At 36.9% G+C, this 17,874-nt stretch overlaps 1 protein-coding gene across 7 annotated transcripts in view; it reads left to right on the plus strand.

The window, feature by feature from the left end:
• The window catches only part of Tmem116 (transmembrane protein 116), a 94,075-nt gene that overhangs the window by 31,380 nt on the left and 44,821 nt on the right, over window positions 1-17,874 (plus strand). For all 7 annotated transcript variants that reach the window (XR_013092363.1, XM_076866866.1, XM_076866876.1 and 4 more), the window contains 3 exons: window positions 6,259-6,363; window positions 11,134-11,183; window positions 12,080-12,163. Coding sequence is in view for 6 of the 7 variants with exons in the window: in XM_076866866.1 (XP_076722981.1) it covers window positions 6,259-6,363; window positions 11,134-11,183; window positions 12,080-12,163 (239 nt within the window). In the remaining variant the exon portion in view is untranslated. The remainder of the gene's footprint in view (window positions 1-6,258; window positions 6,364-11,133; window positions 11,184-12,079; window positions 12,164-17,874) is intronic.

Below are 17,874 nucleotides of genomic sequence, written 5' to 3' on the forward strand. Positions count from 1 at the left end.
TGTTTCTCTTAGATTTCTTATTTGTAATCAGAGGCAAGGATGAACTAGAGAGGGTTTAAACACAATAGCTTATTTTGTTCATTTGGTTTTTATTTATTTATTTATTTATTTTGATACCAAGGATTGAACCTGGGTTCATTCAACCACCGAGCTACATCCACAGCCCTTTTTTGTATTTTATTTAGAGACATATTCTTACTGAGTTGCTTAGGACCTCACTAAGTTGCTACTGGCTTTGAACTTGCGATCCTTCTGTCTCAGCCTCCTGAGCTGCTGGGATTACAGGCGTGTGCCACCATGACCAGCTTGGCATTTAAAATTTTTTTAAAAATTGGGATAAAATATGGGCTGGGTTGTGGCTCAGCGGTAGAGTGCTTGCCTCACATGCACATGGTCCTGGGTTTGATCCTCAGCACCACATAAAAATAAATAAGTGAAATAAAGGTATTGCGTCCAACTGTAACTAAAATAAATTTTTAAAAAATTGGGATAAAATATATAAAGCATAACATTTGTGATGTTAACCTTTTGTGTGTGAGTATATATGTGTTGCTAGTTACTAGGAATTGAACCCAGGGCCTTGTACATGCTAAGCTAACATTTTACCACTGAGCTACATCCCTAGCTCCACCTCACTCCTTTTTAAAAAAATTTTGAAACACTATCTCACTAAATGTTCAGAGTGGCCTTAAACTTGTGATTTTCCTGGCTCAGCCTTTTTTCTGAGTAGCTGGGATTACAGGTGAAGGCCTCTATGTGTATCTAATCTTAATAATTTAAAGTGATTTTAAATATCCATGTTGTGCAGCCTGACTAGTATTGTCTCCAGAACTTTACTGCATTCAGTTTCTTTTTTCTCAAAGTAGACCAAGAAGGAGCAACCAGTACCATTCAGGGAGAGAAGGTGGGAGTGCCCCAAAGCAAAAGGGGCAGCTGCTGGGACAGCCCTCAGTCTCTCCCTTTATTCATAAGAATAGCTCCTCCAATTAGACTCAAGGCAAACCTAGCCTTCTTCTAAGTCTGTAGCAGTTGGCTCAACAATTTTACCAGCCACCTTGCATCCTGAACTTGGAAATGGGATTACTTGGAGAACCAGGTCTGACCAAGAAAGCTGGAGTAGGGACTGTTCTCAGATCCATTCTGCGGTGCCAGTTTGTTACTGAAAACTCAGTCCTTATCCTCAGTGCCAACCAATGATGAGGATACAGTTTTGAGAAAAAGGGAAAAAATGAAGTTTTTTTGCTTTGCTAGCCAAGGAGAAACATAGGGGACTTCTGTCCCAGAGGCTGTGATTCTCTCTTATTAGGATTAAAAAAAAAAAAAAAAAAAATATATATATATATATATATATATATATATATATATATATATGTATGTATGTATATGTAATGTATTTCAGTTGTAGGTGGACACAATACCTTTATTTTATTTATTTGTACATGGTGCTGAGGATCGAACCCAGGGCCTCACATATGCTAGGCGAGTATTCTACCACTGAGCCACAATCCCAGCCCATTTTGAAAAATAGGATTGTCATGGCTGTAACCTCCCCAGTCCATTTTGCTAAGATCAGATATTGATAAGATTTTTTTTTCAGTTTGTTGTTCTGTGTGTCTAGTGAGGGATGATTGTAGGAAGGATCTCAGGTTAGGGATTGTTCCTGAGGTAGCCATTTGAGATATTATAATAGAGGATATCTGGGAGGGTAGCCACAATAGCATAATTACCTCATAATTACCTTGTGGCCAGAGTATACCTGGTCACCACATGAAAAGCTAAATCTTATTCCTCTAAGATGTACTACAGTTATGGGTCCTTGAATCCAAGCGTTGATGTATACAGTTTATATACATAGGTCCCCAGGGTTTATAGCTGGATGCCAGGAGCTATTTTGTTTGTCCTGGGGTCTCATGCCTGAGAAGTATTCATCTACACACAGAGGAGACTATAACTTTTGGCTAGTGTCATATATTTTGGCAAAGTATGTTTCTAAACCTGAGTTGGATAAGATTGTTTTCAGGAACTCTGGAGGTATGGTTTGTATTGGTAATATTGAGAAATAAATCAGTATGTTGTTCTATACCTATGAATTTTTTATTAGTGGCTGAGCTGTTAAGAGGAGTGAGAAAGTTTCATTAATATACAATTTTGTATCATTGAAAACCTTAACCTCCCCCCATGTTAGGGTAACATTGTGATAATAGACATCAAACTCATTGTTTTATTGGATTTATGAGGTTCCCATTGTGGTTTTCAATCTGGACTATTAAAGACCGAGGTTAGTTATGTAAGTTAAATTTTTCTTTTTTGAATTTTTTAATATTTTATTTTTTTGTTTTCGGTGGACACAATATCTTTCTTGGTATGTGGTGCTGAGGATCGAACCCAGGCCACACGCATGCCAGGCGAGCGCGCTACCGCTTGAGCCATATCCCCAGCCCCATAATTACTCTTCTGTATCTTCAATTTATGGCAAATGCCATAATTTCAGTCAACCACTGAACCACATCCTCAGCCCTGTTTTGTATTTTATTTAAGATAGGATCTCACTGAGTTGCTTAGGGTCTCACTAAGTTGCTGAGGCTGTCTTTGAACTCATAATCATACTGTCTCAGCCTCCCAAACCACTGGGATTACAGGCATGCGCCACCATCCCTGGCTCATTTTTCTTTAAGGCTGAGTAATTTTCCATGTGTATATGTACCACATTTTCTTTATCCATTCATCTGTTGAAGGGCACCCACTTGACAGGAGCTACCATCAAACTTCAGACAACCCCACCTATTGGCAGAGAAGGGAAGCTGAGAAAATTGTCGAAAGCCAATGGAAACTATCCTTCAATTTTCCACCGAGACTTTCTTTTTTCTCTCTCTCTGTCCCTCTCTTTCACATCTTTGAATTAAATGTTTTTCATGCATCAATTTATTGAGGAATGGGATGTCTGAATAGTATATTACAGTTTTGTTGTATACCTTATATTTTTACTTTTTAAAAAATCTCTATATATTTTTTTCTTACCTGTCTCCCTGGATTCTCTTTCTCACTTCTTTCATACTAATAGCCAACCTCTATTAATTCCTCCTTTGCTCTTACTATAAATTTTTCTCTCTACTCTCCTTTTCCCTCATAAACTTCGCATCTTACACTACTTCTTCCTTTATTGTCCATCATTAGAAATGGTAAACCCTTTAGCAAACTTACTGTTTATATTGTAGACAATAACAGAACACATAATTTCTGTTTATTACACCTTAATAGGATCTATTTGGTTTAAAAGTGTATATTGTTTGCATTGGGTGCTGTTAATATTGGTCTCCTTCTTAAATTGTTGTGCAGTTACCACTTCTGTCTAATTCTAAAACAATTTCATCATTCAGAAAGGAAATACTGCAAGGCTTGGTAGTGTGCACCTATAATACCAACTACTCAGAGGACTAAGTCAAGAAGATTGTAAATTCAAGGCCAGCCTGGACAATTTATTGAAACCCTGTTTCAGAATAAAAATTTATAAGGGTTAAGGATGTAGCTAAGTGGTAAAGTGCCCCTAGGTACAATTCCTAGTAGAGAGAGAGAGAGAAAGAGAGACAGAGACAGAGAGAGACAGAGACAGACACACTGACTGACTCAGAGAGACTCTGACTGACTTATCAATTTGCAGTTGCTCCTTACTCCCATCTCCCCCCAACCCTGGCAACTATAAATTTGCCTTTTGTCCCTATGGATTTACCTTTTCTGAAAATTTAATATATAAGTGGAATAATATTGACTTAGAATAGGCATGACTTTTTGTGTCTAGATTCTTTGACTTAGTATAATGCTTTAAAAGTTTATCTTCATTTTAACATGTACATTTCCATCATATATGTATACCAGTTTATTTACTTATTCATCCGATCCATCCATTGATTGATATTTAATCTGTTTCTACCTTTTTGTCATTGTGCACATTGCTGCTATGAACATGTGTATATGTATACCTGTTTGTTTTCCCCAAAAAATCTTATTTTTGGCACTGGGTATTTAATCCAGGGGTGCTTTACCACTGAGCTATATCTAGCCCTTTTTAATTTTGAGAGCGAGTCTTGCTAAGTTACTAGTTTGCCGCAGTCTGGCTGGGCACAAATCACGAGCCACTGAAGCAGGAACAAACTTTATTTTTTAACTGCAAGAAAAAACCTCATACACGCTCCTGGGGAAATCTCCCGAATGCCACGAGGCTGGTGCAGGAACCTGGCAGCCGGAAATATCTCCTCCGGAAAAACCCTCCTCCTGCACTTCCTCAACCAATGGGAACTCTCGGGGAATCCCTGGAAATCCCCACGAGAACTCGAAAGTAGTACGAGAACTCAAAAGTAGCGGCAGAGGCGGATAGTAATGCCTCGCCTGTCAATCAATACTGTTGGCAAAATGCCAGGGGCCATACAGATTCCGCTGGCTCTCAGCACTAGTTACTTTAATATGTTGCTGAGGCTGACCTCAAATTTGTGATCTTCCTACCTCATCCTCCTGAGTTACTGGGATTACTGGCATGTGCCACCATGCCCAACTTTTTTTTTTTCAGTTCCTTTCCATCATTTCAAAATGGAATGACTGCATCATATGGTGATTCTATGTTAAGCTATTTGAGGAAGGACCAACAGCAGTTCAGCTAATATTTTACATTCCCACCAGCAATGTACTAAGATCCCTCCTTCTCCACATCCTCTCCGGTGCTCATTGTATCTCCTTGTGTGTATATTTATTTCATTTCCTTTTTGTTTGTTTGTTTTTGGTATGGAGGATTGAACCCAGGGACACTTTATATCTCTAGCACTATTTATTTATTTGTTTGTTTGTTTGTTTATTATTCAATTTGATTTGTATTTCCTAATGATTAGGAGTGTTGAACATCTTTCCCTGTGTTTGTTGGCCATTTGAATACCTTGTTTGACTGTAAGTTTATTCAAGTTCTTGATCCATTTTTTAATTGGGTTTTTTTGTTGTTGAGTTTTATGATATTTTTAAATATATTCTGAATACCAGACTGTTACCAAGATATAAGATTTTTAAATTGTACTTTCTCCCATGCAGTAGGATCTTTTCACTTTCTTGATAATATTCTTTGATGCATAAAATTTGAAAAATTATTGTTTTTAGTTTTAATTCACACAACATAAAATTAACCATTTTAAAATGAGCAGTTCAGTGGCTTTAGTACTTCACAATGTAGTGAAAATATTGTCTAGATAGTAAGAGGATAGAAGCATACTCTGGTTTTTTTAGGGTACGAGGGGTACTGGGGATTGGACCCTTGGGCTGAGCCACATCCCCAATCCTTTCCATTTTTATTTTGAGACAGGGTCTTGCTAAATTGCTTAGATTTTACTAAGCAATTGAACTTGGAATCCTCTTGCCTCAGCTTCCCATGTTTCTGGGATTACAGGCATGTGTCACTGCACATGGATTTGAGTATGATATTTAGAGATGAGGCCTTTAAGAAATGGTTTGGCTTTATAAGTAAAGGAAAAGTGACGCAGATGCAGACATGTGTGTTCCCTATCTCTTGCTAGGTTGCTCTAAGCCATCCCAGAATTCTGCCACCAAGAGGATTATCACCAAATGTGATTCCTAGACCCTTTACCTCCAGAACTATGAGCCAGAATAAATCTCTTTTCTTCAACAGTAGCCCACCTTAGAAATGTTGTTATAGTAATGAAAAATGGACTTTTATAGCTACAACTATTAAAAATGGAAATCCTTATTACTTTTTCAATTAAAAATGTAATGGAGATGGGCACAATGGTGCACACCTGTAATCCCAGCACTTTGGAAGGCTGAGACAGGAGAATCCTGAGTTCAAAGCCAACCTCAGCAAAGGCAAGGCGCTATACAACTCAGTGAGACCCTGTCTCTAAATAAAATACAAAATAGGGCTGGGGATGTGACTCATTGGCAGAGTGTTTGTCTATCATGCACAAGGCCCCTAGTTTCAGTATTTAATACTGAAAAAGAAAAAAAGGAAAGTGGAACAGTTAGATGAGGAGAGAGGTAGATAATTCTGTGGTTCTTCTGAACAATCAAAAGGATAAAATAAAGAAGTTGGGCATGTTTTAAGTAGGCCTGGGTAGAATTCCTGGATGTGTTTGATTTACATGATATGGATACTAGATGGTATGTTACTAATAAGCCTGCAGGTAGGACTCTCATATTGGAAAAGAATGAAATAAATTTAAGGAAGAGAGGTACAGTTATGATGGATTGTTTTAATTTTTAACCTAGATACTCTACATTTCCTCATTTCTCTACACTGTCAATTACATCTGGTATTTGTGCACAGAACTAAGGATGAGACACAACCAGAGTGGACAGAACACATCTCCACTGGTAAGTTTATTCAGTGTCAGAGCTTATATTTAAGAATACTATGCTAAAATAAACTCACATTTCTCTGATAAAGAGTATTACACTAAGCACTAGCTAATTGAATTCGTGGACGTTAATAAATGTAAAACTTGTTTCCACACAATTGTCCATTTTATTGACATTACTTCTTCTCCATTTCCTTATACATGTACACAAAAAGTTTTATTATGAGAAATGTTATTTACAGTACTGCCTTTCCTGCCTTGTTTGATTAAGTATGGGAAATCCTTGTCTTCATGCCATCCATCATTGTTACCAGAGTAAAGAAAATGGTCTTGGAAGACTGGGTGTAACTCAGTGGTAAAGCTCTTGCCTAGAATATGAAAGGCCTTGGGTTCTACCCCTAGCACTGCTTAAGAAAAGGGGGAAAAAGGTCCTGGAGAAGAGTCAAGGAAGTGCTGTCTATTAACATGAGATTTGGGATTACAGGCATTAGAGAGGGTAAGTGTTCTGCAGTGCTGTATTTCTTCAGTATGTGTGGGTGATTATATTGACTTGTTGAAGTGCTGAGAAATTAAATGTGTGATAGTCCGAACACAAGATGAATCCAGAAAACAGTCGTCTTTCCTTCTTTAATTCACAGAGTTTGGGGCACTCTCCAGCATTACAATGATGAGAAGAGAATGCTGAGTCAGTGCATTTGGATTCTCTTCATGTGTGTGCATATTTTACATATCTCATAATTCATTGATTTTAAGTATACAATTAAGTGATGTTTTAAATAAATTTCAGAATATTTTCTTTATCCCAATTAAATCTTTCATGCCCTTAACCATGAATCCCTTTGTCACTCTCTGCTCTAGGTAATCACTAATCTACTTTCTTTTTCTCTAGAACTGCCTTTTCTGGACCTTTCATATAAATTCAATAATACCGTATGTGGTCTCTTGTGTTTCTGTGGTTTCTTTCACTTAACATAGTGCATGTATAAATAATTCATTCCTTTTTATTGCTTAATGATATCTCCTTGTATAGTAAAAATTGAGTTTTTTAATTTCTGATTCTTTCAATATCACTAAGCGATCCTGCAGATGACATTTTTATGATGTTATCATTTCTTCTTGGGGCAAGGGTACTAGGGATTTAAACCGGGGCAATTTACCACTGAGACACATCCTCAGCACCCCCGTCCCTCTTTATTTTGAGATAGTGTCTCACTAAGTTGCTTAGGGCCCTGCCAAGTTGCTGAGGCTGGCCTTGAACTTGCGATCCTCCTGTCTCAGTTTCCTGTGCCCATACGATTACAGAAATATATCATTACGTGTGGCTCAATTTTTATTTCTTTTATAGTTTTATGTATTTTAATCTTACTATATGTATCTTACTAAATATTTTAATCTTATATCTGTGGTATTTGTGCTGCTACTTTTTTTTTTGAAGGGAAATTTTTATTAAGAACATGATAGAAAGCTGGGGTGGTAGAGTGCTTGCCTTGCATGTGTGAGGCATTGGGTTCAATTGTCAGCACCACATAAAAATAAATAAAGGTTCATGAACAACTAAAAAACAATTTTTTTTAAAAAAAAGAGCATGATAGAGTAAAAGTATTGGGAAAACCTTCTAACATCTTTTCTCAGACCCTACGATCACTTCTAGAACAAATGAAAGTGATATCCTATTAGGTACATGATGAAATTCAATAAATATTTTTTAAAGAATAAATGGAAAAGACCCCTGGCTATATATGCATATACATATTTGTTTGCATATAGAATCTTAGGAAAGGGTATTTGAGGTAAATTAGGAGATTTATCTTTTAGGTCGTGTTCTAGCCGCTTACCTCCTATATGACCTTAAGCTAATCATCTGCTTTTATTGAACCTCAATTTTTCATCATAAAATGAAGCAGGGCTAAGGTTCTATGAAATCTTCATCTGACTTCAAGAAATTTATTTTTAAGAAGAAACTCTTTTTTTATTAACTACATTTTTCCAAATAGATAAATAATTCAATTTCCAAAGAATTATTTTGCATCATGAGAAAGATATTACCTTGTTCTAGCACTCAGGAACATTTTTGTGAGGTGAGATTCTGGTAACCTGTAGCAGTGACTTTCCAATTTTTCTTGACCACAGCAGTTTCAGCAATTCAGTCCATGGTCCTCCTACTCCATAGCTCTGGGCCCCAAAGTGAGGTAGAATATCATGTCTGAGGGGCATGGCAGAGGGAAGCAGCTCAGGACATGGCAAATTGGAAGCAGAAAGAGAGCTGACTCACTTCTTAAGAAGAGATATTTATCTTTCTTTTTTCTAGCCTTGTTCAAGATACTCACTATTGAAGAAGGACAGGGTAGAGAATGTTTTTAAAACCCCTCCCTCTCTTTCTCTCTTTCTTCCTCCCTCATTCCCCCTCTCTCCATTCTCATTGCTATAAAGCAAAAGGATACGAGGAAATCATTGAAAAATTAACATAAAGAGGTCCCTTAAACAGCATCCTGAACAAGATACTACAGTAAATGAAAGAGCTGTTCAATAAAACTTTTTGTAATAATCAAAATATTTTATTCACTGTCCAGTTCAGTCGTTACTAGCCATATGTGGCCACTGAGCACTTGAAATGTGACTAGTGAGAGTGAGAAACTGAATTTTAAATTTTATATAATCTTCATTTTATTTTAACTAGCTACATGCATCTAGTTCCTGCTATACAGCCCAGGACAATATTCTGGGACCTTTTTTCTTATGTTTACCTCTGGACATTCAGCACTTATAATTACTCTTCTTTTTTTTTTTTTTAAGAGAATTTTATTATTTATTTTTTAATTTTCAGCGGACACAACATCTTTGTTTGTATGTGGTGCTGAGGATCGAACCCGGGCCACACACATGCCAGGCGAGCACGCTACCGCTTGAGCCATATCCCCAGCCCCATAATTACTCTTCTGTATCTTCAATTTATATGGTTTCCTTGCTCCTTACAAGTTAGTAAGGACCCATGGCTATTTATCCTTTTACATATCTGTCTGCATAATTCTAGAATTCTAGAACTAAAAGATACTACAAAGAAACAATTCATTTTCTTCTCTTTAGGTAGGTGAATGCATACAAAGTTCAGCAGCCTTACAGGATTAATATTTTACATTTTTATTTTCATTCATTAATTTACTAATTCATTCAAAAACCAAGGGACTGATTGGAATTTGTGAGCAGTTATTTAGCCACAAAGTAATTTCCTGAAGAAAATGCTCTGAGACCAGAAGCCAAGGATGGAGACAACATGGGGGAATGTTTCTGAGAGGAAGAAATTAATTTTTGAAGGAAAAATTGGAGAGATGTAAGATTAGCTCTCATATAGGATATTGTGCTTTCTATGCACACAGAGGCACATACTACTCTTTATAACTCAAGCAATGTCATTAGTTTCAAGGAGTCAAACTCTAGTCTAAAGTACTAACCCCAGTGCTTATTATTCTGCCATTATAGCTATATATTAAGAACTGCCAAGATCTTTTTTTAACCTTTTAATTCTTCTTTAAAATACCCTAGCAAGATTTCTGCCATAAACTACTAGCAGTAAGCTTTTTATCAGATATTCATTACCAGGTAAGAGTAATAATTAAAGAGCATGTAGCCACCTGACAGAGTAAAAAGAGGAGAAGGGAAGCTGGTAGAAGAAGTCACTACAAACTAATTTTACATATTTCTCTCAAGTCAACAATAACTGTCCTACTTAAAATCGTTGCTATTCCTGATCCAAACTTCTCAAGGAAGATCAGTGACCATTCTCTAATTATGATTAATTGCTCACTTAATGCTTATTTATTGTTAATGACTATTCCACAATAGGATATGTTAAAATAGAAAGAAATATGCCTTAAAATAGAAAGAAAAAGGCTTTCTATTTTGTTACCTATTTAAGGTGTTGTGTTCAAAATCTTTCATCCTAAAGTCCTATTAGGTAGAAATGATTCCTCTTTTAGATGGATTCATCTTTTAGATGTTTTACAGTATCTGAGTTTTTGTTTGTTTTGTAGTGCTGGCCTTGTGTATGCTAAGCATAGACACTACCACTGTGTTACATGCCTAGCACAAGTAGAGTTTTTAAGTGTTCTGTCTTTTAGAATCTAAGTCTCATATCCAAAGAGCTTAACAATTCTGCACTATTATATTAACACTTGCTGCTGGTCATCTTGTACATAGAGGTTCATTGAACCCATAATTCTCTGAAAATGCCCACACATTTCTGAGTCTAAAATAGAAAAAGATGGAACTATTATTAAATTATGGAGGGTTACTGTGTGATTTCATATTTGTCTTTCTTCCTAAGAAAATTTGTCTGAGTACTCAAATCGTAAGCTACTTCCTGCAGCCTTTCTTTTGACTTTTTTTTTTTTTTTTTGGTACTAGGGATTGAACCCACAGGCTTACAACCACTGAGCCACATCCACAGCCCATGTTTATTTTGAGACAGGGTCTTGCTAAGTTGCTAAAGCTGGCTTTGAACTTGTGATCCTCCTGCCTCAGCCTTCCAAGGCACTGGGACTATAGGTGTGCACCACTGTGCCCAGCTTGTTGTTATATTTTTTTTAAATATAATAATACAGATGAAATTCTATCATTTACAATGCTAAGGAATTATCTGTTTCATGAATTCTATAGCAAATGTTGCTTGACAGAGTAAATTGGCTCTTAGAATCCTTTTTATTCTATTGAGTGGTATATGATGATCTGGTATTTATTGTAATGTGATTTGCAATGTCATAAGACAATTTTACGTATGTTCTTTTCACAGGTGACAGATTCTACTTGCCGAGTTGGTCAAATCACCTTCATTTTTTCAAGGTAAGATTTTTTCTTTCCCTCTTATTAAAGAATATATTCTCATTATTCAAGTGCCCAAGTACGAAGAAATAGTTGGTGTCCTGTATTTCCATTGTCACTCCTAAGTCATCACAGACTCTTACTGAGTAGGAAGCAATAAATATGTGATCATTGGTTCTGTTTTCCCACATGGACTGGAAAATCAGTTTTCTATTACAGAGTTGGGTTTTAGCCCCAGTTCTACCATCAATTCAATGTGATCTTGTACAGATTTCTTTGAGTTTTGGATCTCCACATTCCTTTTCTTATAAGTTGTTAAAGAAGGTCTTCAAGATCTTATCCACTTTAAAAACATTGGGTGAGACTATTAGAATTATAAAGTCCAGAAAGGGTCTGGGTCTCACCTAAAGTGGCAGTCACATCAGGGTTGATTTTAGCCTTTGTAACATTTGCTCCTAAATCTTCATCTCTTACAGGGAGTCGGCTATATTTGGCTGGATAAATAGCTGCCTATTTAATGGTATACTTTGGGAAAGCACTCAGGAAGGGGCTAATGAGAATGAAGTTATTCCTGGCCACCATGAAAAGTGAAACAGGCTGCACACAAAGCTCCTTGGTAGATTTTCCTTTCATTTTTGACCCACTTAGAATTTTATCTGACCATATAATACCAGAGATTCTCTGGATGCTCTGTTAGGGTTCATTAACCTAAGTATGAAATCCTTTTCCTGCTGTACTTTCCCAGGAACTGAAAAGTAAGGATACTTAAGGTATTCAAGGTATTTTCTTAAAAAATTAAGTGTGTATATATTTGTGGATATCAGTGGGATGGTACAGTTGTGGGTGGGAGGATATTCTGAAAAAGGGGAAAGACATGAAACTGCTGGATATTGGGATGATAACTTTTTTCCTCCCAGCCTGATACCTCTACTATTGATGACACCTGTGTTCTGTCTGGGCAATGCCAGTGAATGTTTCCACAACTTCAGTCAGAACAACAGGTAAGAAGTGACCAAATCTATCATTTTCATTGTGGATTACATGTGTTCTTTTTTATAATAAACCTAGAGAAAAGAATTTTTACATACCTTCTGTCCAATGTGGAAAAGGGCTATTGGAAAAGGACTATGAAACAAGGTATAGTCAAGATTAAAAATACACAAGTAAAAGTATAACACAAAGTGAATACAAGATAATGTGTCTGTGGGAAGGAATAAAATCTTACGGATAAGAGCACAGTGATAAGGGGGCTGGGATTGTAGCTCAGCAGTAGAGCGCTCACCTAGCACTTGGGAGGCCCTGGGTTTGATCCTCAGCACCACATAAAAAATAAATAGTTAGGGGAGAGGTGAAGATGGCGGCGAATGGAGTGCATCACCCCCGTGTACCACGTCATTGCGCGGGTGAATGATGAATTAGAATGGCCAAAGCTATCTTGTTAGGAATTTCCAGCAAAATTGTGGTGCACCGAAACCTAGAGGAAGGATTTCCATCGCCCGAGGATCGGGTACTGGGGCTCAACCACGAGTGAACTGTCCGCCCAGAGATTCAAGCTGTTTATTCAGCAGCCCACCCCGCTGCTAGATACTGCGATGTGCCCAGTAACAGCGTCCCAGAAAAGGCGAGCTAGCAACGCAGAGGAACGGTGCTGCAGATTCTGTGGGCTCCTGCTGGCTGTGCCCTCACTGTGCCCCGGGCTGAGTTCTGGGTTTGAGATGGGGGGAAGGAAGTGGTCCAGTTCTGTCCTCCACACTGGTCAGCCCACCGAGGAAGCTAGCAGCCACCATCTTGGAGAGCTGACGTCACCATCGCCAGTTTTCGACAGATTGCAGCAGCGATAGAACAGGTCTGTGACATTTAGACCATCTCCCATACAGCGGGGAAATCACATAAAATCTCTCCCTGGCTTTCCAGGGGGGTGATTAACAGAGTGAACGTGAATAGACGCGTGGGGAAAGGTAAAGGCACCTGACCTCCAACTCCCCCTCCCAACAGCAGCGAAAACGAAACTGTCTCGCCAGCTCTTGGAGGAGGGGCTAGCGGAGGGAATCAAAACAAAAAGGTGCCGGTTCCCAAAAGCCACGCTCCACGTCCAGGAAACTGCAGGCACAGAGTGTAGCTTGAACTGCTGAGAGGTATCACACTGGGAAAGGCCTGGCTGACAGGAGAAACCAGGGGACTAGAAACCAGGAATAAACCTAAGCTAACAGGTTTTGAGAGACAGGGGCGGGGCGGCCTCACACGGATTGTTTCCTACAGCTGGAGGGCAAAATCTTGGCCTGGAAGGCACAGCACCACCTACTGGAAGCGAAGAAAATAGAAGCCTAATAGTGTCCCTTTTTTCTTTTTTTAATTTTTTAAAAAATTTTTTAATTTTAATTCTTTTCTTTTCTATAATTATATTAATATTTTTAATGTAATTTTTATTTTACTGCATTTTATTATTTTTTTATTATTTCTTTTTCTGTTCTATTTTCTTTCTTTCCTCTCTCCCTCTCTCTTTCTTGGTTTGCTTCCTTACCTTTTCCCCATCTTTCCTCTTAAGCGTGACCACCCAGATTATGTACAACTTACTAAATGCAAATAGATGAATACTACAAATCAGTCCATAGTCTGCCTAAGCCCTTATCTACTCCCAAGTACTCCTGTCTATTCTCTTGTTAATATCCACCTGCATTTGAGCAACCCCCCAAAGAAGCTAACATATACTAACCTCCATACCATCAAATCGCCCCACCTCAACATAAAATCCTAAGTTCAAACCTCAATTTTATACATGCCATCAAATTCTGTAGGCCTCTAATGAAACTAATGAATGTACCTTAAATCACAATTAAATCCAACATCTCTAAACATTGTCTCCCAACACAAAGGAGAGATATTGGAACTATAAAAACCAAAAATTTTTAAAGAAGAAAACAGAAACACAGCAGTCAAACAGAGTTGGAAAGTAATGTGAGCACCATGAAAAAACAAGGGGAAAAAGGATTGCAAACAATGCAGGACAACTTAAATTCACAGGAGAACCTAGAGGCATCAGAAAAATGGACAGAGAAAGAACTCAAGGCATACCTAACTCAGATGGAACAGAATCTTAGAGAAGACATTAGACAGCAAGTTCAAACAATGAAAGTATACTTTGAAAACGAATTAAATAGGCAAATTCAAATGGCAAAGAACAAGCTCTACCAGGAGATAGAGATCTTAAAAAAAATCAAACAGTAATCCTAGAAATGCAGGAAACCATAAACCAAATTAAAAACTCAAACGAGAATATTACAAATAGACTAGATCAAATAGAACTCAGAACATCAGATAATGAAGACAAAGTTTATCAACTTGAAAAGAATATAGTCAACACAGAAAGGATGCTAAGAAGTCACCAGCAATCTATCCAAGAGATATGGGATGTCATAAAAAAAACCAAACTTGAGAGTCATCGGGATAGAAGAAGGTATAGAGGTTCAAACCAAAGGAATGAACAATCTATTTAAATAATCCTAGAAAACTTCCCAGATGTGAAAGATGGAATGGATTGCCAAATCCTGGAAGCCTACAGGACCCTAAACATACAAAACCATAATAGACCAACTCCAAGACACATAATTATGAAGATATCCAACATACAGAACAAGGAGAGAATATTAAAAGCTATGAGAGAAAGAAGGCAGATTACATTCAGGGGTAAACCAATTAGGTTAATGACTGATTTTTCATCACAGACGTTGAAAGCGAGAAGATCCTGGAACAACGTATTTCAAACGCTGAAAAATAATGGATTCCAACCAAGAATACTGTATCCAGCAAAATTAAGCTTCAGTTTTGACAATGAAATTAAAATATTTCATGATAAACAAAAGTTAAAAGAATTCGCAGCCAGAAAACCAGCACTGCAGGGCATTTTGAGCAAAACACTACAAGAAGAGGAATTGAAAAACAGCACCCAAAACTAACAGTGGGAGGTAACTCAGTAAAGGGAAGAAAAAAAATAACCAAAAAGGAAAAACGAGCCATATTAAAATAAATAAATAAATAAGCATGACTGGAAGTACAAACAATATATCAATAGTAACCTTAAACGTTAATGGCATAAATTCACCAATCAAGAGACAAAGGCTAGTAACCTGGATTAAAAAAAACAAGTCCAACAATATGCTGCCTTCAGGAGACTCATATGATAGGTAAAGACATACACAGGTTGAAAGTGAAAGGTTGGGAAAAATCATACCACTCACATGGTCCTCAGAAGCAAGCAGGAGTGGCCATACTCATATCGAATAAAATCAACTTCAAACCTAAGTTAATCAAAAGGGATAAAGAAGGAAACTATATACTGTTAAAAGGAACCATCCACCAACAAGACATAACAATTATCAATATGTATGCACCAAACAATGGTGCTGCAATATTCATAAAACAAACTCTCCTCAAGTTCAAGAGTCAAATAGACCAGAACACAATAATTATGGGTGACTCCACACACTGCTCTCTCCATTGGACAGATCCACCAGACAAAAGCTGAATAAAGAAACTATAGAACTCAATAACACAATCAATAACCTAGACTTAACCGACATATATAGAATATATCAACCATCATCAAGTGGATACACGTTCTTCTCAGCAGCACATGGATCCTTCTCAAAGATAGACCGTATATTATGCCATAGGGCAACTCTTAGTAAATATAAAGCTGTGGAGATAATACCATGCATCTTATCTGATCATAATGGAATGAAACTGGAAATCAATGATAAAAGAAGGAAGGAAAAATCCTGCAACACCTGGAAAATGAACAATATGTTACTGAATGATCAGTGGGTTACAGAAGACATAAAGGAGGAAAAAGAAATTCTTAGAGATAAATGAAAATACAGACACAACATATCAGAATCTATGGGACACAATGAAAGCAGTTTTAAGAGGGAAATTCATTGCCTGGAGTTCATTCTCAATAAAAGAAAAAACCAACAAATAAATGAACTCACACTTCATCTCAAAACCCTAGAAAAGGAAGAGCAAAACAACAGCAAATGTAGTAGAAGGCAAGAAATAATTAAAACAGAGCGGAAATCAACAAAATTGAAACAAAAAAAACCATTGAAAAAATTGATAAAACTAAAAGTTGTTTCTTCGAAAAAATAAATAAGATCGACAGACCCTTAGCCATGCTAATGAAGAGAAGAAGAGAGAGAACTCAAATTACTAACATACGGGATGAAAAAGGCAATATCACAACGAACACTACAGAAATACAGAAGATAATTAGAAATTATTTTGAAACCCTATATTCCAATAAAATAGAAGATAGTGAAGATATTGATAAATTTCTTAAGTCATATGATTTGCCCAGATTGAGTCAGGAAGATACACACAATTTAAACAGACCAATAACAAAGGAGGAAATAGAAGAAACCATCAAAAGATTACCAACTAAGAAAAGCCCTGGACCGGATGGATATACAGTGGAGTTTTACAGAACCTTCAAAGAAGAATTAATACCAATACTTTTCAAGTTATTTCAAGAAATAGAAAAAGAAGGAGATCTTCCAAATTCATTCTATGAGGCAAACATCACCCTGATCCCGAAACCAGACAAAGACACTTCAAAGAAAGAAAACTACAGACCAATATTGCTAATGAACTTAGATGCAAAAATCCTCAATAAAATCCTGGAGAATCGAATACAAAAGCATATCAAAAAAAATTGTGCACATTATCAAGTAGGATTCATCCCTGGGATGCAAGGCTGGTTCATTATACAGAAATCAATAAATGTTATTCACCACATCAATAGACTTAACGATAAGAACCACATGATCATCTCGATAGATGCAGAAAAAAGCATTCAACAAAGTACAACATCCCTTTATATTCAAAACACTAGAAAAACTAGGGATAACAGGAATTTACCTCAACATCATAAAAGCTATATATGCTAAGCCTCAGGCTAGCATCATTCTGAATGGAGAAAAACTGAAGGCATTCCCTCTAAAATCTGGAACAAGACAGGGATGTCCTCTCTCACCACTTCTATTCAATTTATTTCTTGAAATACTAGCCACAGCAATTAGACAGACAAAAGAAATTAAAGGCATAAAAATAGGAAAAGAAGAACTTAAATTATCACTATTTGCGGATGATATGATACTATATCTAACAGACCCAAAACAGTCTACAGAGAAACTACTAGAGTTAATAAATGAATTCAGCAAAGTGACAGGATATAAAATCAACACACATAAATCAAAGGCATTCCTGTATATCAGCGACAAATCTTCTGAAATGGAAATGAGGACAACCACCCCATTCACAATATCCTCAAAAAAAATTAAAATACTTGGGAATCAACCTAACAAAAGAGGTGAAAGATCTGTACAATGAAAACTACAGAACCCTAAAGAGAGAAATAGAAGAAGACCTTAGAAGATGGAAAAATATACTATACCCTGTTCATAGATAGGAAGAACTAACATCATCAAAATGGTGATATTACCCAAAGTTCTCTATAGGTTTAATGCAATGCCAATCAAAATCCCAATGGCATTTCTTGTAAAAATAGATAAAGCAATTATGAAATTCATATGGAAAAACAAAAGACCCAGAATAGCAAAAGCAATTCTAAGCAGGAAGTGTGAGTCAGGCGGTATAGCGATACCAGATTTCGAACTATACTACAGAGCAATAGTAACAAAAACAGCATGGTACTGGT

Source organism: Callospermophilus lateralis, chromosome 1, assembly GCF_048772815.1.
Source record: "Callospermophilus lateralis isolate mCalLat2 chromosome 1, mCalLat2.hap1, whole genome shotgun sequence".
Taxonomy (NCBI): domain Eukaryota; kingdom Metazoa; phylum Chordata; class Mammalia; order Rodentia; family Sciuridae; genus Callospermophilus; species Callospermophilus lateralis.